This window comes from Diceros bicornis, chromosome 26 (genome assembly GCF_020826845.1).
Source record: "Diceros bicornis minor isolate mBicDic1 chromosome 26, mDicBic1.mat.cur, whole genome shotgun sequence".
NCBI classification, from domain to species: domain Eukaryota; kingdom Metazoa; phylum Chordata; class Mammalia; order Perissodactyla; family Rhinocerotidae; genus Diceros; species Diceros bicornis.
Window position 1 is genome coordinate 21822191 of NC_080765.1, and position 24659 is coordinate 21846849.

At 55.0% G+C, this 24659-nt stretch overlaps 4 protein-coding genes across 9 annotated transcripts; 2 read left to right on the forward strand and 2 right to left on the reverse strand.

Annotated features, from left to right (window-relative positions):
* Window positions 1–559: 559 nt before the first annotated feature.
* On the reverse strand, window positions 560–3330 carry HIRIP3 (HIRA interacting protein 3). Its single transcript, XM_058569674.1, has 7 exons — window positions 3249–3330; window positions 3051–3171; window positions 2817–2931; window positions 1481–2571; window positions 1212–1380; window positions 1030–1128; window positions 560–943 (listed from the first exon to the last, which is right to left on the reverse strand). The coding sequence occupies exons 1-7, from the start codon at window positions 3311–3313 to the stop codon at window positions 780–782; spliced, it is 1824 nt and encodes a 607-aa protein (XP_058425657.1). The 5' UTR covers window positions 3314–3330; the 3' UTR covers window positions 560–779.
* A 529-nt stretch (window positions 3331–3859) lies between these two features.
* On the forward strand, window positions 3860–12493 carry INO80E (INO80 complex subunit E). Of its 5 annotated transcripts, XM_058569687.1 has the most exons (8): window positions 3860–4106; window positions 4262–4332; window positions 4539–4591; window positions 7128–7206; window positions 7301–7412; window positions 7795–7911; window positions 11220–11312; window positions 11902–11916. In XM_058569687.1, the coding sequence occupies exons 1-7, from the start codon at window positions 4026–4028 to the stop codon at window positions 11289–11291; spliced, it is 585 nt and encodes a 194-aa protein (XP_058425670.1). In that variant the 5' UTR covers window positions 3860–4025; the 3' UTR covers window positions 11292–11312; window positions 11902–11916. The 5 variants fall into 5 exon arrangements, with proteins under 5 accessions (XP_058425670.1, XP_058425666.1, XP_058425667.1 ...); XM_058569683.1 differs by lacking the exon at window positions 11220–11312 and having other exon boundaries at window positions 11902–12493; XM_058569684.1 differs by lacking the exon at window positions 11220–11312 and having other exon boundaries at window positions 7846–7911; window positions 11902–12493.
* Window positions 12494–12577: 84 nt separating this feature from the next.
* On the reverse strand, window positions 12578–18068 carry DOC2A (double C2 domain alpha). 2 transcript variants are annotated; one of them, XM_058569675.1, is made up of 11 exons: window positions 17930–18068; window positions 17511–17622; window positions 16543–16820; window positions 16112–16191; window positions 15819–15893; window positions 15582–15691; window positions 13911–14037; window positions 13770–13829; window positions 13534–13697; window positions 13321–13402; window positions 12578–13238 (listed from the first exon to the last, which is right to left on the reverse strand). In XM_058569675.1, the coding sequence occupies exons 3-11, from the start codon at window positions 16805–16807 to the stop codon at window positions 12906–12908; spliced, it is 1296 nt and encodes a 431-aa protein (XP_058425658.1). In that variant the 5' UTR covers window positions 16808–16820; window positions 17511–17622; window positions 17930–18068; the 3' UTR covers window positions 12578–12905. The 2 variants fall into 2 exon arrangements, with proteins under 2 accessions (XP_058425658.1, XP_058425659.1); XM_058569676.1 differs by lacking the exon at window positions 17930–18068 and having other exon boundaries at window positions 12578–13051; window positions 13142–13238; window positions 17511–17654.
* A 2448-nt stretch (window positions 18069–20516) lies between these two features.
* C26H16orf92 (chromosome 26 C16orf92 homolog) lies at window positions 20517–24542 on the forward strand. Its single transcript, XM_058568849.1, has 5 exons — window positions 20517–20591; window positions 21922–22012; window positions 23818–23976; window positions 24094–24181; window positions 24296–24542. The coding sequence occupies exons 1-5, from the start codon at window positions 20517–20519 to the stop codon at window positions 24315–24317; spliced, it is 435 nt and encodes a 144-aa protein (XP_058424832.1). The 3' UTR covers window positions 24318–24542.
* The last annotated feature ends 117 nt before the right edge of the window (window positions 24543–24659 follow it).

Genomic DNA, 24659 nt, shown 5'->3' on the forward strand with positions numbered 1-24659 from the left:
TTTGGCTTCAAAGATTTTCAGAAGGTTCACCTCACACACACATCACACACAGGCCCCTGGCAACTCCAAGCTTACATCTCAACAGCAAGAATGTCCAGCGAAGTCCTGAAGTGACTTCATTGGTTCAGTCTGTAGCCAGAGGCCTGGGGTGCTCTTATTGGTCACATCTAGGTCTTGTACCCACCCCTTTAAGGCTGAAAGAGTGGGCCGATGGACTAAGTGGCTGTTTCCAGAAGGGGAAAGGAAGGCATAAACACTAGCTGTCCCCAAGTCATTTCATCTTGTGCTTCACTTTCTTCTTAAGGCCAATTATTCAGATCCTCCCGACTAGGCATTAGGTTATTAGACACAGCGAAAAGCACAGTGATCAGAGGGGCCGGCTGGTCAGGCTGAAGGAAGGAGGATAGGAGCCTGGTGGTAGACTGGATGGCAGGGTCTAGAGGCTGGGACTTTGGAGAACCTGGGGAAAATGAAAGGGAACCAGACCACAGGGGACAGTGGCTACTCCTCAGCTTCCTGGCCCAAAGCACAGGGAGTGAGGGTAGGGGACCAGTGTTGATGAGGTGATTCAAACACTCCTTTATTGAGTCTTAAAAAATAAACTGTAAACACCTTAAACATGAGGCTGAGAAGTAGGATCCCAACAACTCGTGTCCCTGGGGGCTGCAGGTCTTCTCTGAAGAAAGCTGCTTCTGTTCTGTGCAGGCACAGAGTTGGGGGTGGGGGTGCTATATACGCTGGCTACAAGTGGGAAGTCCCTCCTAGGGGATGGAGGGAGCTCAGTTACTCTCGCCATCACTGCTGATGATGCCGCGCATATGTGACCAGTCTGGGGGTGGGGGGCGGGGCTGCTCTTCCTCTGAGTCCAGGGTCCTGCGGTATAGCTCCCCTGGGGGTGCTGCTTCTCCTGAAGGGTTCCAGGCCGTGCGTCTGCGTGGCCGGCCTGGGGGAGAAGGAGAAGTGGGAGATTAGTTGTCTGAGAAAGTCCAAGCGACATCTGCTCCTGGGGAGTGGGAGGAAGCCCCTCACCTGAACCACTGATGATGTTGGTAATGTCCAAGGAGGCCACCTCGGCTGCCTCCTCCCGCTGCTCCTTCAGGGCCCGACACTTCTCTAAGGAAGGGTTACCTGGGGTAGAAAAGGCTCATGATCCTCTCCTCCCCAGCAGCCAAGGCCCTCTCCTGAAGCCCCCAGGACATGCCCAGCCTCACCCTTCATGCCCAGGGCTTCCAGCTCTGCCCGGAGGACACTCAGGCGCTCCTTGTGTGAGCGGCAGGAGCCCAGCAGCTTCTTGTAGTTGCGATGGGCACCACAGGCCCGAATGTAGCGCTTTAGCCTCATCACAGCTGGGTGATCCTCACCGCGGCGAACAGAGCCAGCCTGGCAAGGAAAGACGGCAGCTAAAGGCTAAGCCTTCTGAGTTTGAGTCAGGGTCTCCCTCTGCCTTAGTTGTGGCCTCCCACCCCATCTTCACACTCACCTTCCCGCCTTTAGTTTCCGGACTGCCATCTACGGAAGAGGAGGAGGAGCTTCGTGTCCTGCTTTTCTTGGAGCTCTTCTTGGAAGAACGGTTCTTCCTCTCCCCTTTGGGGCTACCCCCTGCCTCACTGTCACTCACCTCCCTCTCCGAGTCACTTGCCTCACCATTGATACTGCCCACGTTGGCTGTCTTTCCAGTGCCTTTAGTAGTTGGTTTCACGTTCCTCCAGCTGTCTTCCCCATCTTCCTCACTGCTTCCACTCTGCCTTTTGCCACCCTTCCACTGGGTCTTGTCCTTGCTCTTCTGCACTGGGGACTCTTCATCTCCCCCGCTGTTATCCCCACTGCCTGCTGCTGCTTTCTCCGTCTCTTCCTCTCGGTCTCGCCAGTCTCCCATCACTCTCGCTGCCCTGCTTTTCTGCTTACAGCTCCTCTCCTCCCAAGCTGACCTTTTCCCTTGATTGTTCCAGGCTCTGGGTTTCCAATCCGCCTCTTCTTCCTCTCGGTTCTCTCTCTTCTTGGCTAGCATCTCCTCCTCCTCACTATCCTTTTCAGTTTCCTGGTGGCTTTTAGCTCCTTTCTTTCCCTCCACCTTCTTTCCTGTCCTCTGGACAGGTTCCTCCTCACTGTCCTCACTCTCCTCCCTGGCCTGCTTCCTACTGGCTGAGGTCTTGCCTGGTGCCTGCTTATTCTTTGTCACAGGTTTCTTCCTAGTCCTGCCTTTGGATTCCTTTTCCTCTTCCTTCTCCTCTTTCTTTTCCTCATCTTCCTCTTCCTCACTGCTCTCTTCCTTCCAGACCTTACTCGTTCTGGCAGAGCCCTCTTCCTCCTCGTCACTGCTCTCTTCCTTCCAGACCTTACTCGTTCTGGCAGAGCCCTCTTCCTCCTCGTCACTGCTCTCCTTCACCATCTCCTCTAATCCAGTCTTTGCAGTCAGGTCCCTCTGCTGTTCTTCCTCATCGCTGCTCTCAACTGCTTTCTTTGAGGCTTGCTTTGGACTCTCCCCCTTGGCTGGACTGACTTCTGCTGCTGTCATCCCATTCTTTGCTGGGGGGCCAAAGCAGTCTGGACTGGAGGCTGCAGAGCTGGGCTCTGTAATGTAGAGAGAAGAGAAGGTTGGGGCAGGTTCCTCCCGTCCCCTCTGCCTCTACTTGGGATAGGTTGCTTCAAACCCTGCTCTGACAGATGGAGGGAAGGGCAGCAGGAGACACAGCTATCAGTCCACCCTGTTCCTGGTTCCTGAGTTACTGGCCTCGCGCCCTCATCTAATGCCTTGGGACGTAAAACATGCACAATCAATACTTGTTGAATGAGCCAGCTATACAGAAGGCACTAACCTGACTCAGAATGGAAACGGAATCTTTTTCTCTCTGAGTCACTGCAGGGGATGGGAGGCCTCTTCACCTTCTTGGCAAGGCCTAGGCTGTCTTCCCTGGCACCCGCTTCATCCACCTGTGAGTGCATCAAGAGAGCAAAACGTGTACCAACCTTGTGTTCCGCCCCACCCCCTCTCAGGCCCCTCCTCCTGGGCAGCAAACCCCGCCTCCCGTGGCCCAGGCTCGCGCCCACACCTGCATCTTCAGCAGCTCCTCCTCCACTAGCCGCTTCAGCTCCTGCTTCTCTTCGAGTTCCAGGTGGTCGCGGCCCGTGTGAGCCAAGAACCTCCGCCGCACGATGGAATGCGTGAGCGTGCTGCGGAGACATGTGTCAAGATGGAGTCCTCGTCCCGCCCCTGCCCTTTCCAACCCCAACTCCAACCTCCAGTGCACCTGAGGTCCGGGCGCCCTCGGAAGAAGCTACGGGTGAACTCCTGCATCTCGTTCTCCCGCGCCATTTTGCTCCACCTGGGATTGGCGGCTCCCGCCTTTTTTCCTTCTCGGCAGCCGTCAGCGTGTCTGACAGCAGTTTGCGCACGCGCAGTGTCGTGGCGCCGTGAGGTGAGGGACCGTTGCGTGTTGGTCGTGGGCCGCTTGGCCCAAAAATTGGAGACAATAGTTGCTTTCTCCAGGCAGTTGGACGGTCTCGCGGCTCTTTCCTTTTCTTAGAACGAATCGTTTTTAAAGTTCTCGTTAGAAACCGATTTGGCGCCAGCAGCCTTTGGGTGTAACGTAATCAACCCGCGACGCTGCCTCCGTCCGTGGTCACGGGCACCAGCGAGGCCGCTGTAATTTCTAAAGATAAAAGAAAAAAGGTATCCTAGCCTGGAGACTAGGAATCCCTGGGGAAAAGTCTTCTGGCTTCCAATCGCTAAGCACATTTAGAGTCTGCAAGGGTGCCCCAGCAGCGTCCGCCATCTTTGTGATGTCATCGCGTCGCTGCGACGCCATCTTCAGCGTAGCCCCTCCAAGCAACGTTCGTTTCCGGTGTTTCCTAAGAGGGCGGTTCGTGTGGGTACGATCCCTGGGTGCGAGGTACGCCGGGAGTTGTAGTCCCAGCGGACACCGCCTTGCCGAGTCTCCGGAAGTGGAGGCGTGAGGGGCCGCGCTGAGCCGGTTCGCGGTAGCCGGACTCCAGACCACCGCTGGGGTACTGTGCGGAGGCCGGTCATGAACGGGCCGGCGGACGGCGAAGTGGACTACAAAAAGAAATACCGGAACCTGAAGCGGAAGCTCAAGTTTCTCATCTACGTGAGTGCTGGGGTGGGGAGGTGGTAGAAGGTGAGGCTGGCGCTGGTAGGACCTCAGTTTACCCACGTGTGGAGCGAGTGGGGCGAGCTGTCGCCGGGTTCCGGGCCCCTTTACGGACGGCCGTTGGCTCAGCGCCCACCTTGCCTGTGATACAGGAACACGAGTGCTTCCAGGAAGAACTGAGGAAGGCACAGAGGAAATTGCTGAAGGTGTCCCGGGACAAGAGGTGAGACACACTGGGGGAGAGAGGAGCCGGCAGGTGATGTGGCTCCTGTAGATCTACATTCGGACCCTATCCTGGAATAGAACCACAAATGCATGGTGCCTAACTTGGGGCTCTTGCGAGGATTCGGCGGGCAGCTAGAAGGGACGAAGGCCCAGGAGAACATTGCTGAATGGGAGTAAACACTCTTTTTCTCCCCACCTCTTTAGTTTCCTTCTAGACCGACTTCTGCAGTACGAGAACGTGGATGAAGACTCTTCTGGTGAGCAAGGTCATGAAAAATTGGTGGAGGACGTGGCTCCTGGCACTTCAGCAAGCTTCCTGGCCCCCTCCTTTTAGGCTGTGGAGGCTGATACAGCCTCCAGTGATTCTTAAACCTAGTCACTTGCCCTCCATCTCTGCCATTCTTTCACTCAAGTATTTATGGAGCATCTGCTGTGTTTCAGGCACTGTGCTTTGCACAGGGAATACAGTGGTAACCAAGATGGACAGGGTCTCTTGGAATTTGTATTCTAGTTGGAAGTAATAAGTAAGGAAAGAAACTAGAATTTTAGATTTGAAAGAAAGTCAGGGTTATGTGGTAGTGATCGCGGTAGAGCAGGGGTTGATAAGCTTTTTCTATAAAGGGCCAGATAATAAATATTTTAGGCTTTGCAGAACATACAGTCTTTGTCAGCACTACTCAGCTCTGCTCTTGTAGTGCAAAAGCAGCTATAAGTGATATGTAAATAAATGAGCATGGCTGTGTTTCAATAAAACTTTATTTACGGACGCTGAAATTTGAATTTCATATAATTTTTACATCATAAAATATTTTTCTTTTGATTTTTTTTTGAACCATTTAAAAATGTAGAAGACATTCTTAGTTTGCAGACTCTACAAAAGCATATAGCAGGCAATGTCTCAACAGAGTGCTCAGGAAAGGCCTTTTTCAGGAAGTAATGTTTGAGTGGGGACCTAGATGAGAAGAAGAAACCAATCTGGTGAAGATATGAGTGAGAGATCTCCAGCAGGGAGAATAACAAATGCAGATGCCCTGAGGAAAGAAGACCGGGTTGTCTGAAGAGCAGAAGGGCTGAAGCATATAAAGTAGTGTTTTCAAACTTTTTTTTGAGCACTATATACAATCAATAAAATCTTTTACACCATGACCAAGCCGCCACATACATACTTATTATAAAATGACATTTAGTGAAACAACATAAAGATCACTATATACAATTTGTTCTGATACTTTTTAGACTGCCTTTTTTTTTTCTTTCCCATTTAGTGCTGATTGCAAACCGATAGACTGACTTTATGACCCACTAATGCGTTGAGACCCACAGTCTGAAAAAGCCCCAAGGTGGGCATTTGTGTCCCTTTTCTAGGTGGGGGCTCTCATAAGCCATGTCTCGTGTCACATAAAATCACCTTTCTCCCTGGTGCCATTAAACATTCGTCTAGAGCAGGGGTCAACGAACAACAGCCAGCCAGGCTGCTTGTTTGTGTAAACAATGTTTTATTGGAACACACAACACCCGTTCATTTACATATTATAGGAGGATAGTAGGTGATAGATAAGGTCGGAGAAGTAGGTAGGAGCCAGCTCCTGGTCATGGCAAACATTTGGCTTTTATCCTAGCTTTTCATTGCCTGCCTTTTTCTTCCCTGAGGTCTTCGATTCGTTTCCTGTTCGAGGGGGAATTCAGAATAGGAGGCATGAGAGAACCAGGATGTTCATGTTCAGAGTGGGATAAATCTGAGGAGCAAGAGCCAAAGATGTAAGCCACCAGTCGTCCTGGAGAAGTCCGTAGTCTGGTCAGGGAAATCCACACGTGACATGTCTTAGCATAGTGTGAGGAGAGCCAGGATAGGAGTAGAGTGTTCTGGGAGAGCCAGCAATTAACTGGGCCTTGAGGGTTTCTGGAAGAGTTGTCAGAGAGGTGGCATTTAATCTGCTGCTTAAAGGATCTGTCTAAACAGAGAAATTGAGAACAGCATATATTATGCGTGTTGGTTATTTGTTAAGTGAATGATGGGCCTTCTAGGTAGAGGCATAGAACAGGGAAACAAAGTTTCTTTTTTGAGGAAATAGATTGATGTGATGTGAAGAGTACAGTTTGGTTGGGAGCCAAGAAAGGTAGGTTGAGGCCAGATTAAGAAGCTCTTTGAATGCTTGCAGGCAGTGGGGGACATCATCAGGAAGGACATCATCAGGTCATTCTGGAGTTGGAGTGGACAGTGGGTAGCAGGAGAGGTGAGATTGCTTAGCAGGTGATTTTGACCTGGTGGTGGCCTGACCTTGTTTCAGTTGGAATGGGGAGCCCTGGATAAAGGTAGGAGAGATTTGAGGGGTAGATTAACGGGACCCTGGACATGAGGAGTGGAGCGGAGGCAGGAGCTGAAGGCAGCTTAGAGGTGAATAAGGAGAGAGTGGCATAAAATGGTCAAGGAGTCAGAGACCTGGGTTCAAGTCCCAGCCCCACACCTTACCTTCTGAGCCTCAGTGACCTCATCTGGCAAGTGGGGGCGATGCCCTCACCTTCCTCCTTGGATGGGTGTGAAGACAAGAAGAGGCAATGAGTGTAAAGTGTCCCTTTAGAGCCTGGCACGTAGTAAGTGCTTGACAAACATGTTTTCATGGAGGAGCCCAGGCAGGGAGCTGGTTGTAAAGAACATTTTAAGAAGGTGGAAGCTGTGGGCCTCCCAGAATAGCATGGGTGCATCAAATGGGGAGTAATATTCCCCGGAGCCCTTCTACAGAGTTGAGATTACACCCCTTGCCCCCCCCACTGACCAGCCCTCCCCCCTCACAGACTCCGATGCCACTGCATCTTCAGATAACAGCGAGACAGAGGGGACACCCAAGTTGTCGGACACGCCAGCCCCCAAGAGGTGAGAAGAAGCCATCATTCTTCTCTGGGGGTGGCGGCGGGGGGTACCTAGGCCTCCTAGCTGCCTCTGACCCCCTCCCCTGTCCTTTCTCCAGGAAGAGAAGTCCTCCACTGGGGGGCGCCCCCTCCCCCTCCAGCCTCTCCCTGCCTCCTTCAACAGGGTTCCCCCTTCAGGCCTCCGGGGCCCCCTCCCCGTACCTGAGCTCGGTGAGTTATTGTCACATGTGGGAAATGGTGACTAAGATGCCTGGGAATAAGGTGGGCATCATTTGGGCAGAGGGTCCAGGCCTTGGGGTGAAGCCAGCCCAGCTCTGGAGACATCTGTCTGGGAGTGGCCAGCAAGCGTCCCTTGGAGGGGTGTGAGTCGGGACTGCCCACTTCTGTCTGGTGTAGATGGGGGACAGACATGACTGAGGAGAGCAGACCCCAGGACAAAGTCCTGCTGCTGTCCCCTCCCCTTCTGTTCTCAGGAGCCACACTCATCACCATCTCTTGTTTTTCCATTCTTCCTCCTGTTTGCATTTCTTCCCTTCACTCCCCATCCCATCCACTCCATTTCCCATCTCCATCCCCCGACTCCTGCTTGCAGCTGGCTTCCCCCCCCTACCCCCCATTCCCTTCTGACTACCTGGCCCTGCAGCTGCCCGAGCCCAGCCCCCTGAGGCCCAAGCGGGAGAAACGGCCCCGCCTGCCCCGGAAACTCAAGGTACCCTGATTTGGGGACATTAGGGAGGGGCCAGAATGGCAGGAGGACAGCCATCTGAGGGAGGTTGAGACAGGGGCTGGGGGCCTGTCCAAGAACTTTGAAGGATTGATTTGGGGCTGCTGGGGTCCCAGTCCAGGCCTAGGCACTGAGGAGTGGGTCAGAGAAGTCCTGGCTCACAGGCTCGATGTGGAGACAAATCAGGGGCAGGATCAGCCTTGGGGGACTCAGAGTGAAGATGCCTGGGGTCCTGCCCTAACTCTGCTGCAGTGTGGCTGGGGGCCAGGCTCGTTTCCACAGGTGTTCTGTGATGCCGCGCAACTCCAGAGGAGGGGTGGAGTTGTGGGGTCTGGAATCAAGTCAAGGCTGCACCAATTCAAAACCGTGTGACCTTGAGCAGGTCTCTTTGACCCTCTAGGTATCAGATTGTGCATCTGTCAAGTGAGCAGTCAAACTACATGTAATCAACAAGTGTTTATGGAGCGCCTACTACGTACCAGGCACTTTTCTAGGTGCTACAGATGCAGTACTGACCAAAACAGACAAAAATCCCTGCCTTTGTAGAGTGCACATGCTAGCAAGATAGGCAGAGAATAAACAAGATCAATAGGTAACAATGCAGAAAAATAGAGTGGAGTAAAGAGGATGGGAAGCCCCAGAGCAGATGGGGACTGATGTTTATGGTTGGGTGGTCTGGGATGTTATTTGGTCAGAGACTTAAAGGAAATGAGAACAAGCCATGCGGCTCTCTGGGAAAGTGTTTCGGTCAGGGAGAGTGACCAGTGCAGAGCCCCTGAGGAGGGTGCGTGTTTGGCTTGTTCAAGGACCAGGAAGAAAGCCAGTGTGGTCGGAGGAAAGTGAGAGGGGAAGCGTGATCAGAGAGCAGGTCAGAGAAGTAACGGGCAGGACTGTGGAGGGCTTTATAGGTGTTATAAAGACTTTGGTTTGTACTGTGAATGAAATGGGGAGTCATTGATTAAGGTTGAGCAGAGGGGGAGTCTGATCTGATTTACATGTTAACAGAATTGTTGACACTGCTGTGTGGAGTATAGACTAGGGGGGAGGTCGGGATGGAGGGGGGAGGTCGGGATAGAGTGGGGAGACCAGTGAGGAGGCTACTGTGATAAACCGGGTAGAGAGGGCGAAAAGTGGGTCACGGGTCCATTTCAAAGAATGAGCCTCAGGAAGACCAGTGTGGGCTGTGAGAAAGAGAGGAGTCAAGGGAAGCGCCAAGTTTCTTGGCCTGAGTAATTGAAGAAGTGGAGTAGCCCTTTTCTGAGATGGGGAGAACTGGAGGAGCAGGTTTGGGAGGGAAGATGAGTTTGGTTTTGAACATGTTGAGATGCTGTCTGGAAATGCTAATGAGACAACTGGATACCGTGAGCATATTTGACAGCATATGGGGTGCATATTTGGGAGTCATCAGCATGGCGGTGGATGCAATTGTCAGGGAGAGTGTGGATGGAGAAGAGAAGAGGTCTGAGCACAGAGCCCCAGGAGAGATGAGGACACAGAGAAGGCACAGTGCCCTTCCAGCTCTGAATTAGAGTGGACTGGTGACTGGGCTGGACAGCTCTCAACTTGGGTGGACCGTAGACTCAAGGCTCTGGAGCCAGAAGCAAAGTGGAAGGCCATGTTTGCGGTGGTTAGGAGTGTGGGTTCTGGAGTTCCAATTCTAGCTCTGCAACTGACTCCCTGTGTGACCCTGGCCCTTGAGCCTGAAAAATGGGGTGATAATACTGGCCCTTTGCTCTACTTAGCAGGGTTTTTGCTTTGGCCTGTACAGCAGGACGGTGGAGAAGGCAAGGGTCAGTGAAGCCTGGAGCAGATGGGTGGAGGCGTGGCCGGGTGTAGGCATGGTGGTTTGAGCTTTCCTGAGGTGCTGGGTCCTGAAGGAAAAGAGTGTCGGGGAGCTAATTTCTGGACATACAGGAGAGAAAATGTTGGTTGAGAGAGGGGCCCAAATAATTGCTGTGGGGGAGTGGGTATAAATCAGGAAAGGCCTCAGAGAAGAGGTAACATTTGAGCCCAGGTTAAGTGCGATTTGGATATTCTAGGCTGAGGCAGTGGTGGAAGGAAGACAGGGACACGGCACAAGTGTTGTTTGGGCTGGAGCAGCTGTGATAAGAGAGAACAACACTGGAAAGATCGGATGGGTGGGGTCATCGAAGGCCTGGACACTCAGAGTCAGGATGTTCTGTAAAGAGAATGCGAGTCCCTGAAATTTCCAGGTGACTTGCAGTGAGCAGGCGGGAGGCAGCAGGTCACTTATGAGCCTGGGCTTCAGTCAGACTTCGCTGGGTTTGAATCCCAGCTCCTCCACGTACTCACCATGTGACCTTGGGCATGTCATTTAACTCTGAGCCTCAGCTTTTTTTCTCTGTTCAGTGGGGTCACTGTGAGGATAAAATGAGTTCAGGATAGAAAACACTTAGCTCAGTGCCTGGTGCCTAGTAGGCCATAGATAAACGTTAGCTGCTATCCGGCACACTGAGGAAGACGTCGAGGGCATCGAGGCAGGGGTAGGACATGGGGACTAGGGTGGGGATTGAGTGGCGGTAGCCAGAGGAGGGGACAGTCCTCATGCAGCTGTCCTTTGCAGTCATGCATGTGCGTCTGCTCCCGTGTGTACACATGGGTGCCTGGTACTGGGTGCAAGGGCGCTGTTCAGAGCTGGGCCTCTTGTCTGTCATCAGTCCTGGCAGACTCCTGTACCCTGAGGTAAAAACCCACCCTGGCCCCTCATGCCACCCCAGGAACAGCAGTGTGGGTGAGGGATCCTTGAGAAGCAAAGAGTAGGCCATGAGGGCCGAATGTGTTAAAGTAATCAGAAGGGTTACTGTGAAGACCATGCACCCTGTCACCCTCACGCTAGGGCCAGATTGGACACTGCCTCATGGGGACCTGCAGGCCTGTTCCTTAAAACTTCCATTTCTAAGTCTCAGCTGCCTCCTCTGGCTGATGACCTCTCCTCCCTCCCAGGGTGGTTGGAAGGGTCAGAGATCGTTAACGGCAATCACCTGGCACTTAGCAGGCGCTCACTTGGTGCCCACAGGCAAAGCACAAGGCCCACAGAGCTCTCTATGGGCAGGATTCATAAGGGCCTGGCAGGGCTGGGGCTGGAGGGTTGGGCAGGACAGAGGCCACTTCCCAGCCTCGGAGGACAAAGCAGGACTTTTGACAAATAGAAAAGGACAGTCCAGGTGGAGAGACCAGCCTGTTCTCAGGCACACCTCACTGCCTGCCCCGAGGGCAGCGAGGAGCCTGAGGCCCTCAAGTGGAAGAATGACCTGCTCAGGTTTGTGTTTTAGAGAGCTCATTCTGGCTGCAGTGTGGAGGAGGAGCTGGATCTGGGAGAGGCTGAAGGCAGGGAGTCCAGTTAGCAGGCTGGTACCATAGCCCAGGTGAGCTGAGAGGAGGGCCTGGCCTAGGCCATTGGCTGCGGGGATCCCAAGGAGGGGCCCGTCCAAGGTGTAAGAGCTAGAAGCCTCACCCGGTGGGGGGCGAAGGCCTATGACCCCCTCCACCGAACTACTGAGTCCTGAGGTAGGAGGAGGGAGAGGAGGCCAGTTGTGACAAGAGGTATCTGAGGTGCCCAGAGGCAGGCAGGCAGGTAGGCACTCCAGGCTGACTGACTCTGGCTGTAACTGCTATCACAGGGGCAGCCAAGGTGCCTCCCTGGAGAGGGCAGGGCCCAGCCTTTCCCTCCTGGTTTCCTGGAAGACCTCCCCACCGCCACCACCACCCTCATCAACGCCTCCATCACCACCCCTCACCTTCAGACACTTGCTGGTTTGAGACTCTGAAGGAGCTGAGGTGGGACAGGCCCCCTGATTCCAGCATTGGCTGGCCTGGCTCTGTCCGCTACACCTTAAATGAGCCTTTGCCCCCATCCCTGTCCCCCACAACTGCCTTAAGGGGCAGTGCCAGCCTCCTGGAGGTCCCACTGCCTCCCTGACAAGCCCTCCCTCTGTTTTTTCCCCCCTGCTGCAGATGGCGGTGGGACCCCCTGACTGCCCTGTGGGAGGACCACTGACCTTCCCAGGCCGAGGTTCTGGGGCTGGAGTGGGGGCAGCCCTAGCCCCACTGCCCCCACCCAAGATGCCCCCTCCCACGATCCTGAGCGCCGTCCCTCGGCAGATGTTCAGCGATGCGGGCAGCGGGGATGATGCCCTGGATGGGGATGATGACCTGGTGATTGACATCCCGGAGTGACCCCTCCGCCCCCCGCCCAAACCCCTGCACAGCGCCCTCTGTGCCAGCACACGAGTCCCCGGCTTCCGTAGAGACGTTTATTGACGCCCAGTTGCCATGCTGCGGCCACTGACACAATCAGAAAAGGCGTAAACATGCACGAATGTCCTCCGGAAGGTGGGCCCCTCACCAGGGAGGGCAGGGGCCCTGCTTTCACATCCTGGCCTCATCCAGGGGACAGTTATTTAAATGAGTGGCCAGGAGCATCTGCCACCTCTCAGAGAGGCAGAGACCCTGCGGTGGCCCCCCCGTTTAAAAGGGCAGCTGTACAGGGCTAGGTTTTTTTTTTTTTAAACCAAGATTCTGTATTAAAGGAGTGGCTCTTTTCTGGTTTTTTGTCCTTTTCTTTTTTGGAAACGTTCTCTTCCTCCGAACCCCCCCTAATCCGACCTCCTCCCTGTGGGGGGAGGGGGCGGGGCAGCCTGGAGAGGCAGGAGAGAGGAACAGCAGCTGGGGCCTTGGGGCAGGGGCACTGACAGGACTCCTCCTGCAGGTGTGCACAGGATGGGGGTTTGCATATTTGCGTGTTGTAGCGAGTCAGGCAGGAGGAAGTTTGCATATGTGAATACAGATCTCCACAGTCCCTCACAAGAAGACAGACCCACGGTCACGGAGACTCTCACAAAGTAAGACAGGTAGTGCAGGGTGGGACACCCACCCCATGTAAACGTGCAACACACTCGTGCGAAGGTTGGGTACTGGCCCCGGCCCAAGGGGCCTGTGCTGGGCAGCCACTGTCCCGCTCAGGCGGAGGGCAGAGCCCCGGCCGCTGGGGGCAGCTCACTGGTCAGGGTGTGCCAGCGCTCCAGGGCTGTATCCGGCTGCCGTAGACAGTCACTCCAGTGCTTCCGGGCCTCTCCCCGGGCGCCTGGCCCCAGGGACACGCCACCTGGGGAGCAGGTAGAGGCAGGCAGAATCAGAGCCAATCGCACTGCCAGTCTGCCCTCCATCAGCACCACCCAGCGGGCTCCTCCCTCACCGATGAAGTCGTTGGATTTGCCAATGTCATAGTCCCAGACCGTGACTTCCAGAGTCTTGGTGGCCAGAGCGGAGAGCTCCATCTCGTAGAAAAACTCCTGGGACAGGGCAAGTCACACCTTCCATGAAGCACTGCCCCTACCCCCAGCCCTCTCAATTTCTGGTCCCTGCCCTGTTTACCTCATTAAATTCCGGATTTAGAGTCTTCTTTTTCACACACGTTTTATGTTTGGATTTCTTATCCACGTCTGGCCTCAGGTACCTGCCGAGGAGGGTGGGCAGGGGTAGGGGAGCGGGTGGGTCAGAGACAGGCCAGGTTCCAGAGGAGGATGGGGCAGGGGTCAGGCTTCCTGGGGAGGGGAGGGTGGGCCTCAGGCCAGGGCAAGGGCTCACGTCTTGACGTAGGGGTCAGAGTAGCCGTTGACATCCATGGCAGCCAGGTGGGCACAGCGCACAATGCCCACCAGCAGCCCCCGGCGCCGAGAGCTGTAGCTGAGGCTCAGCAGGATGCGCCCACGCTCTTCCAGCAGCCCAGGCCCCTGATCTGCCTGCTCCAGCTGCAGGGCAGACACGGGTCAGCCTGCATCCTCACCACCTTCCACCCACACATGGTCCCTGGGGTGCCTCACCTCCTTCAGGTAACAGGAGATGCCCCTCAGCGCTGCCGACATGGAAGAGGGTGAAGCCAGCTGAAGGAACCAAGAGAAGGTTCTGGAAATCTGGCCTCCCCAGGGCCCCCTCCCCCTGCTGCCCCGCAGCCCCGCACAGACCGGGACCTGGCGCTCAAGGCAGATGTTAAAATGCTTCTTCTGTGAAGGCTTGAGGCGGCGTAGGGGTACACGGATCTCCCCGATGAACTCATTGTGGCTCAGCTTGTCCTCATCACAGACAGAAATCCTGGCGGGCAACTGCAGGGTCAGGGCCCCTTGGGGTACCTGAGCCCCACTCCAGTGTGGGAGAAAGGGCCTCGGACCAAACTCTGAGCACCCGAGGCTGGTCCCAGCTTTTCCCTAGATACTTTACACCTCACTAGTAAAACGGGTGTCGCACAGGCTGCACGGTGAACACCAGGCCTGGTGCTTGGAAGGATGCTTTGATTTGCCGTTTCTCTGCCCCTCCCTTTCCAGCTGCCCAGGCTGTCCCTGGTGCATCAGGACCTGCTCCGCTACTTCAGGAAGCCCTTGTAAATCTTGGGGACCACCCCCACTACTGCCTCCATTCAGGGCCTGGGGACAGGATCCAACTGAACGTGTACAGGGTGTGCAGTGGTGGGTGTGGGTCATGGTTCAGGATGTAAGAGCTAGAAGGGCCTTGAGGAGCTCACGCCTCTGGAGCTCCTGTCCTTTGCTGCGTGAGCAGGGAGCCAGCCTGGGAGAGACTCCTGAACCCAGCAATTGAGAACCAATTGCTTTGACTGCCATCCGTCCCCTTCTGCAGCCCCCTGCACTGCCATCTGCTGGGACACTCCTGAGCAGCTGTGTCATGTAGAGAGGGGTGTTCAGTTCCCAGCTCTGCCATTTACTAGCAACCGTGTGACCTTAGGCAAGTCCCTTAACCTCCCTAAGCCTCAGTTCCCATCTATCAAATGGAGCTAATGAGTACTCTCTGCCTAAAGCTATTATGAAGATCAAGTGAAATAAATGTAAAAATGCATAGCCCAGGGCTGGGCACCAGTGAGCACTCAGTAAGTGATTTAGGCTTCATTCTCTCACATCTGAAATGTGGGGCCGGCCTTTCTGGTTTCTGCCTCTGTCCTCCCCTCGGTTCTACCCAGCACTAAGGTGATCTCTCTAAAAGCTCTGTCCATGCCCCTACCCTGATGCAAACTCTTCCATGGCTCTCTGTTGCCCAAGAACAAAGGAAAAGGTCTTACAAGCCTGGGTTTTGCTGCCTTTCACGCCAGGGACTACTCTCCCCACAGCTTCACCTCCTGGAATGATGGAGCAAGTTTCCTGTCCCTGAAGGCTTCATTCCTTAGAGATGTTAGGGGACATAGGCAACAGAATGGGCAGCCCTCTCCTGCCTAGGTCTGACTTAAGTCAGGGGCTCTGAGAGGGGGTCTCTTTGACCAGGGAAAGCTTTCAGCAGGAGGCAGCGCCTCAAATGATGAGTAGGATTTAGGTTGGCAGAGAGAGAGGAAGCAGGGAGCCCTTTCCAGTTGGAAGAGACACAACAGGCAAAAATCAGGAGTAATGAACCCGACCAATCAGAAGAGGGCAGTTCCCTACTGGAGGAGCAGTAGGAGATTATTTGGGGGATGGGAATGCCAGTGAAACATTTTGGCCTGCTGCCAAAGGGAATAGGGAGCCACTGATTGTTCTTGAGCGTCTGAGAGGGGCTTAATGGGAGGTAGATCAACCAACCAAAGAAAGTTCCAATGACAGCTGTCCCAGAGGAGGTGCTGAGCTGGAATCCTTGGTAACGGAGGATGGAGCCCTCACCTGAGCACCTTGTGGGTGATGTCGTCATCTGTGATTCCACTGTACGTCAGGTCCTCATTCCACACGGGATTCAGCGTGTTTCTCTGAGTCTTAGTTTTTAGCTTATTGGCCTGAGGTGTGGGCGGGCATGAAAAGTTCTCAGTACATGTCCCCCAGACCCACAGAGGCTGAAGGCAGGGGAAGGCTGGGGACAGACCCACAAGCTGGGTCAGGCTGCTGGAGGGAAGAGGCTGTTACCTTGCAGGCTCCAGGCAGCAGGTGCAACTTGACGTAGGGGTCGGCCAGGCCATTGAAATCCATGGGCTTGAGGCCCTGGAGAGGAGGGGAGGGAATAGGGCTGTGGGCTCCCAGCCTTCCCTCCCTCCCTCTGCAGAGTGGATCCTTGGGGTGTGGAGAACCAAGAAGGTGCTGGAGAGTGGGGCAGGGAGGAGCAGGGGTCTGGCCTAGGGAAGGGAGGGGAGGATGGAAACCCACCCCTCCCAGGGTAGGAGGCAAACAAGGCCGGGCCTTGGGAGGCAGGAAGTGCGTACCTTGGCCCTGAGGATGCTACAGTGCAGAGTGCAGGAGGCCCGGTCGTAGAGAAGGTCAAACTCCAGCATGCCCAGGGCCGCTGGAGAAGAGTGAAGAGGTAGCGTCAGTATGTAAGCACAGGTGTGTGTGAGAGACCGGTGGGCAGGCCGGCTGAGTGCCGGCTGGGAAGGGGTGTGTGTGTGTGTCTGTGTCAGCCTGCGAGTGTGTGTGCGTCTGGGTCCCCGGCTGGGCTGCAATTGGGGCTGTGTGGGTGGTTGAGTGTCTCAGCAGAAATATTGAATATTGAGCCTTGCTGAAGCTGTAATCTCCACCCTGACTGCAGCTGTGGCAGCAGTGCCCGCCGCCTCCCCCCGCAACAGGGCCCCGTCCCCTTCCCACAAGCCCGGAGGCCCCCGTTAGCACCCTGGGCCCTTCAAGCCCCCCAACTCACTGGTATCATCCGAGTCATAGCTGTCCACCTCCGCTCCATCCTCGGGCGTGGTGGCCCCAAGGAAGGATGCAGGGGGGGCCAGGGCCAGGGGGCCCAGACGCGCAGGGGCCTCCCGGAAGCCCCCGCCGCCCCCTTCGGGTCCTGGTCCCCGGCGGGGAAAGTAGTCAGAGATCTGGCGGATGGGCCGGATGGGCCCAGGGCACACGTTGATGGCCATGTGCTCCTGGATGTTGATGGTCATGCGGTCGCCCCTGCGGCCCCTCATGCAGCACCCCTGGCTGGGGGAGGGAGGTTCGAGAGAGTGTGAGCGCTGGGCTGACTCCTCATACCTACCGTCTGCTGGCTGAGGGCCAGGTGGCAATCTCCCAGGTCTGTGGGGCCCTCACTGGCCTTCCTTCAAGTGTTGAGGGAGAGGGCAGCCTGTGCCAGCTGATGGGCAGACAGGAGGCCTGGGCCCTCCAGACCCCAAGCTTTGCTCCACAGGGGCTGGGCTGCCAGCCCACTGCCCCCAGATAGGTCCTGGTTCCACCTCGGCCTTGCCCATTTACCTCTAGATTGTCCCTTTGTCATCTTCCCAGCTCCTGCCCCTCATTCTTGGCTTCCTTCTGCCCCTGGGCCCTGCCTACCCCCAAAGCGGCCCCATAGGCCCCCTCCTCTCTCTCTCTGAGGCTCTGGCCATCCTTCTGCATCAGGTGCTTGTCTGTTCCCCGTGTCACCCACTCCTCTAGGCTTTCATTTCCCACTGTCCCTTCATTCACCCCCAGGATCTGCCTGCCTGCCTGCCCCTCCACCCCTGCAGCCCAAGGTGGGGACTCCTGCCTCGGATGCCTCCTCCTGAGATTGGCTCTCCAGAGGAGCCAGAAATTGCAGCCCCCAGAGAGCTAAACACCCCCCCCGCCGTAGACACCCACAGACTAACATACACTCACCCTCACCCTCACGCCCCCAGGCGGCCCAGCCCCCTGCACCTGTCTCTGTGCCTCCAACAGGTGACCAAGTACTGGGGGGACGGCGGGTGCAGGCTGGGCGGCGGCAGCCGGCGATTCCCAGGGCGGCCAGCGAGAAGAGCGCGGAGTCCGGCTGTGTGAGCCGAGAAGGAGGCAGAGCCGGAGAAAGTGCGGGGAGGAGGGGGTGAGCGAGCTGGAGGCGAGGATGCAGCCGGCGCAGGGGGGGGCGGGGAGGGGCGGCCGGAGGCTGGGGAGGGGGCGGGACTCTCCCGCCGGCGCGCGCCCTGGCACAGTTAGGGGCACACACGAGTGCACACACACACGCACGGGAATGCAGGCTGGCACACACACCTTGCACGGGCACTCCCGCGCACACGCCTGTGCCCACGTGCGCACGCTCACACACATGCACAAACCCTGACACGCGCCGGCACACTCACCCCGGAGAACCTTGCATACAGACACTTGCTAACACACGGGCTCCCTGCGCCACCGGGAACCAACAGTGAGAATTGCCCGGTGTTCCCCAACTCCTCCCTGGAGACCCGAGCCGGGCCCACGGTGCCTCCCTCCCTGGCTTTCTCCTTGCTTCCCTCGCGGGTCTCCAGGGCGGACCACCAGCCTAGTTGCCATGGAGACGCCGGCTCATCCTCTCCCGCCCCCCGCGCTGCCTCACGCCCCTCCCCCGCAGAGAAAGCGCGGAGAAGGGAGGAGGGCGTCTGGCCCTCCCCTCCTCAGACTCTTAGGGGCGAGGCCTGCGGGGCGGGGCTTAGAGATCCGCAGCGGCCCAGGGGCGGGCAGGGAAGGGGGTCTGATGCGCCTGCCACCACTGGCCTGGGATCTCGGGGTCCCGGCGCGCGGGTGGGGAACCTCACAGTCTGAGGTCCGAGGCTGTGGCTTCCCCCACGCCTCTTCCCTTTGGCTGTTCAGGCGTCTCTCCTTGTAACCCAACCCAGACCCAAAGGACTGGTGTCCCCTTCTCAGGGAAGGCATTTCCTTTGGGAATCTACCCTCCCTCGCCGCACCCCCTACCATCTCCAGTTCAGTCCCTCAGGTGGGGAGGGGCTTCGTTCTGCATGTTCCGCAGTCATTCCTCATCGGTCTGCCATTTCTCACCTGAACCCTGCCACCTATCAGTTTAACTCCAACCTTTGATCTTTGCCCTCCTTTGCCCCAAACTTCCCATTCCCCAAAGACAAAGTCCTCACAGTGGCCTTCAAGGCCCTTCAGTCCAAGACCCTGACTTCTCTGGTCTCATCACCCCAACTCCAGGAATGTTTCTTGCAGTTCCTAGAACACGACTGAATCTCTCAGGCCTCTGGACCTTTGCTTACACAAGCTCCTCTGCATGGAATACCTTACCTTCCTACAGGGGTCATCCTGGGTCACCTCTTCCTAGGAGCCTTCCTGGAGCATCCGCCTCTTTCCCCCAGCTTCCAGTCCTATCTCAGGCCCAGCTCTGGTAACACTGGTTTGTCTTGCCTCTACATTCCTGTCTCCCTGCCACCAGGAAGCAGAGACTGTCCCAAGCTGGGGCTGACACTAAACTGGCAGGACTAAATATTGTGATTTAAAAAAGAGAAATGCCGTTGCACGACAACTTAACAGTACTGAACTCTATGCTTGAAGATGACTAAGATATAAATATTGAAATAAGGATTTTACCACAATTTTTTTTAAAAAGGAAGAGAAATGCAAAGTCAAACTCCACTGAGATACCACTTGTCACCTATCAAATGGTAAAATTCAAAGCATCTGTTAACACACAATGTTGGCAAGGCTGTGGGTAAATGTGTACCACCTCTGTGGAGTCCAGTCTGACGGTGGATACGAAGATGCCAAATACATAGACTCTTTGACCCAGAAATTCCACTTTTAGGATTTTATCCTATTATAGATATGCTGGCCCATGAGCAAAATAATAGAAGTTCAAGGTTATTAACTTCAGCATGTTTGCAGTAGCAAAAGATTGGAAACAACCTTAATGTCCAAGAGTAGGGGGCCAGTCCAATCAGTTATGACACAATTTCATACAATGAAATAGTATGCAGCCATGAAAAAGAAAGAGGCCCTTTGTGTACTTGTATAGAATCATATTCACAATCTCGTGTTAACTCAAAAAAGGTTCAGAGCAGCATGTATGGAATGCTGCCATTTGAGTGGGAAAAGAAAAGAGCTTATATATGTTTGTTTATTTGTGCATAAATTATTTCTGGGAGACTGCACAAGAAAGTGATAACTAGGCCCCGTGGCTTAGCGGTTAAGTGCGCGCGCTCCGCTGCTGGCGGCCTGGGTTCGGATCCCGGGCGCGCACCGACACACCGCTTCTCCGGCCATGCTGAGGCCGCGTCCCACATACAGCAACTAGAAGGATGTGCAACTATGACATACAACTATCTGCTGGGGCTTTGGGGAAAAATAAATAAATAAATAAATAAATAAAGTAACGATGCTGAGTATCTTTAAAAAAAGAAAGTGATAACTGTGGTGACCTCTGAAGAGGGTGCTGTGAGGTAGGGTAGAGCAGGAATAGGAAAGACTTATTTCTCAATGTACATCCTTTTGTACCTTTTGAATTTTGTACCATGTACACATGTTACCTACTCAAAAGAATATATTAAAATAATATCTTTTTTAAGTAAAGACAACCACTAGGTTTCCTTCAGGGCTCTCCAGGGTAAGAAAGGAGGCAGGACTAAGGGAGATGCCATCCAGGACCAGAGCTGGTGCGTTTGGCGAGAGGCAGACCTGGGCCTGCAGTGAGGGGAGGGGGCGAGCTGGCCCAGGAGCCACAGAGACCTGCCTCCTCCACTGCTGTCTTCTCACGGGGCTTAGCTCAGGCCCAGCAGCGCGCCACCAGAAAGCCTTGCTAGAAGGGGAGGATGAGGCAGGAGCTGGAGCCAGTTGCAGGAGAAAATGCAGACAGCGCTGAGCCCTGGTGTGTCCAGAGGTGGAAAGGCTTTTCATCCATCCATCAAGTCAGTAAATATTTATTGAACCCCTACTACATACTGTGGCGATACAACTATGACCAAGATCAGCGATCTCTGGTTTCACAGCCTTGTAGGGGAGACAGACAAATACACAGGCCACTCCAATGCGGTGAGATTGGTGCCATGACGGTGGATGGTCAGAAGGCCATGGGAGCTCAGGTTCACGTCCCAGGGGAAGTGTGGTCTCAGCTAAGACCTGGAGGAGGAGGAGGAGTTAGCCAGTCAACTGTGGGGGCAACAGTGTCCTAGACAGAGGTGTGTGCAAAGGCTGGGGTGTGCTGAAGAAGGGAGAGCATGGGAAGAGCCAAGGTGGACAGGGCTGGGGAAAGGTCTTGCAGGTCAGGGTGAGAAGTTCAGAATTCACACAGGAGCCATGGAAAGCCGTTGGAGGGTTTTAAGTAGTGGATCCGCATGTTCTAGTTGGTTCTTGTTGGAGGAAGAATGAACAGAGAGAGATCAACCAGTCTACAGGCTATTGCAATAAGCCAGGTGAAATACAGGGTTGGCTTGAATGAACGGGCAGCACTGGAGGGGGAGGGAAGTGGATGGAGCTGAGATTTATGTGGAAATTGAGCCAACAGGCCTTGATTGTGGGTTTGTCAGGAGAGAGACAGGTAGGGTTCTAGAGATGATTCCTAGGTTTTTGTGTTGAGCAGAGCATCTGGAGGATCCATGAGACCATTTGCTATGATGGAAAGAAGGAGCAAGTTTGGGATGGGAGAATCAAGAGCTCCATTGGGATCTATTGAGTTCGAGATGTTTTTGGAGATACAGAGACATGAAGCAGGAAGTTGGGTAGAGGAGTCTGGAGCTCAGAGAAGAGGGCTGGGCTGGAAATATACATTTGTGAGTCATCAGCATATAGTTGGTATTTAAAGCCATGAGACCAGATGAAATCACCTAAGGAGACAGTATAGATAGAAAAGAGAAGGTCGAAGGCTGAGCTGGTTAGAGGAGGAGCCCCCGAAATTGGTGAGCATGGCTCCCGTGCCTGGAGGCAGGGATGTGTGCCCTCTGCTGAGAGACAGACAGAATGAACAGAGAAGTAGCCACTAGATTTGGCGAGTTAAGAGGTCATTGGTGGACTTGGCGAAAGTGGCTTCAGTGGAGTGGGGGGGGGGGTGTGGAGACAGCAAGTGTAGACAGCCCCTTAGGGGTTGTCTGTCTGTACTCCACTGCTATGCATCCATGAATTCTCTCCCCTGTGATCATACCCTGGCGATTTCTATCTAAGCCATATATGGAGCCCAGCACATAGCAAGAGCTCAAAACATTTATTTAATGATTGGATGAATAAATAAATGGACAATTCACTTCTTATGTCAAAAGGGCATTCTCTGGTACAGAGCGCAGCTATATTCTTTTGAAGCAACTGAGGAGACTGCAACATCTACTCCAAAGGCCAGAGGCTCTGGCCCACTTCTCCCAGCTAAACCGAGGAGCAGCTGCATACAGACCTGAGGGGGAGCCCTGGCCCAGAGCCAGAACCAGGTGGAGTCCCTGCTGCCTCGCACAAGCCTGTGACTTTGGGTAAGTCACTTCCTCTTTCTTAGAAAGGGTCAGTGTACAGGATACAGGCCCACATGAGCCAGCCCCACGAGGCCCCACAGATGTTACTCTGCCTCCTCTGTCCCCTCCTTTTTCCTCTCTGGGCTTTTTTCTTGTTTATGGCTTAGAAGCTGACAGTGGCAGGTACCCCCCAGGGTTGCTGTGTGGAGAATGGGCTGGCAGCTCCTGAGAGCAGGAAAGATGAAGGGTGGGGATCCAGTGGAGGAGGGAGCCTCCAGCCATAGGACAGAGGACCTCACACATGGCACAGACACATGCCTGGCGTGGGGGATGTCATGGAACTGGGTCTGTCAGAGGCTGCTGAACAGGCATCTGTGTAGTAAAACGTAGGAGACCCTGAAGTGTCCTTGGGCTTGAAGTGGGGTGGGACACATCTGTGACAGACAGGCCTACCTGCCAATCAGAGGGGAGCTAACTCTTAGAAGCTGAGAGGGAGCCGCAGGAGTGAAAGTGGCTGCTGGGAAGTGACAAATTAAGAGAAAATCGGGGCCTAGAAAGAAGAAATGGCATGGCCCTTGGGGCAGCCCATCCAGAGAGGGGAGCCTGCTAAGGCTCTGTGCATGACCCAGAGACCTGCCTCGAGATGGGCCAGGGGACTTCCTCTGCCATTCCCCCAGCAACACCCCACGCCTGCAGCACCTGATGCAACCGGCGGGAAGAGGCCCGTGGAGGGCCTGGAGTCTGGGAGCGTGCTTTCCTGGGGTGGGAAGAGGGAAACAGGCAGGCAGGCATGGACGCTGCTGCCACCTAGTGGGCAAAACCTGTTATTTCTCTTGGTTCCTAACCCCAGGGTCGTCCTCAGCTGAGCGCTGAGATGGGGTTTTGGGGGATGGGGAAGAACCCTGTGCCCCTGAATTTGGGGACACAAGGCCAGGGTGAGCCTCAGGGAGGAAAACACACACCCCTGAGAAGTGTGCATTGCCCACATTACTTTGTCCCTCTGTGCCTTAGTTCTCTCTTCTATATAATGAGGGCAGTAGTACCTACCTCAGGGTTGTTGTGTAGGTTAGATGAGTCAACCCATGTAAAGTACTTGGCGTAGTAACAAGTGCTCAGTAAATTCTACCTGTGGTTGATCTGGAGGTTACCTGGAGGTGTTTAGCCTGCCCAACCCCAAACCATGCCTGCTCTGCTATACAAATGCAGCTTTCCTTAGTCCAGCTTTCAGCAAAATTGTCCCACCAAGTCCCTCCTATTTCTAAGTTCTGGGGCTGCCACTGTTACCGTTTCATCATCAGTATCATCCCAAAGGATGAAGGCTCCATGGGTCCCAAACTCTCCTCTTCCACGACTCGGGGGCTTAGGGGAAGGGTCCAAGCTCCTAGCACCCTCTCTCTCCCCTCACCTCAGAGCTCATGATCAGAACAGCTCCAGGCTGTGACATCACAGAGCCCCCACCCCTGTCACAGGAGCAGAGGGGTCATGAGGCCATGGCAGTGGGTGTGGATGTGGCTGGTTGGGCTGGGAGCCACAGAAACAGGTGGGAAGCTTCCTCAGGAGGAAGGCTTGTGGGGAAAGGGTCAAGCTCCCTGAGGGGCTGGGAGGCCAAGCCTGGGCTTTTCTCTTTGCTCTCCACACCTCTCTCCCATCCTTCCTGTCCAGAATGGGCCTTCCTGTGGAGAGCTCAGCTGATCCTTGAGAAGTTCCTGGAACAAAATCAAGCCCCTCCATAGCTATACTAAGGCTGTGTGGGTCTGCCTCAGCCTCTTGAGATGGGGGCAGGGGTCTGCTCGGCTCTTGTTAAAGACTTTGCTCTGGGTCCTCAGCACCCAGCCTGGAGAGTGCCGAGACCTTGGCCCCGGGAGCAGAGTCTCCGCTCTTCTTGGACAGACCTGACTTCTTTGATTACCCAGACTCGGACCAAGCCAGGCTCCTGGCACTGGCCCAGTTTATTGGAGAGAGACCTGTCATCTTTGATAATTCAGGTATGAACCAGCTTGAGAAGGGGTCTTCCTCCTTGCCAGGGCCTGGAGAAGAGCTGCCCTTGACCCTTCTGTTGGCAATGAGTCCAGGGTCCCTGTCTCCCCCTCCTTGTCTGGCAGGTTCCAAGTCTGGCTTCTTCCATCACATCCTGGTGGGCGCTCTGGTAGTGGCCTTCTTCTTCCTCCTTTTCCAGTTCTGCACACACATGTAAGGCCTGGCCCCCGCCCCTGGCCCCACCCATCTCAGCCTTCCTTGGGAGAGGCTGAAGGACCCAAAGGTGGCAGCATGTGACCTCCCACCTCTGATCTCCATACCCCACAGGAGCTGCCAGAAAGGGGCGTAAAGAGCTGGACAAGGGCCCCGCACTCTGCCCTGGGTGTCCAAACCTGCCCTCCTCTCCTGGTGATGAATAAAAGTCCTTGCTTTTTTCTTCCCTGACTCAGTGACCAGTCAGGGGGTCCTGCCCTATGGTCATCTGTGCTTTCTATTCCCAGCTGCCCCCTCCCCCCACTCCCTTCCCAGCCCCAAAGAACTGGGTGGAGAGGGCCTTGGTGGCGGTCACGCAGATCGTCTTTATTAGCAGTCTGTAAAGCACCTCCCAGGGTCCCCCCGACCCCAGACTGGAGGAAGCCTTGAGAGATCTGTAGCACCAGGGACATGCCAGGGCCCGAGGGCAAGATGTGCA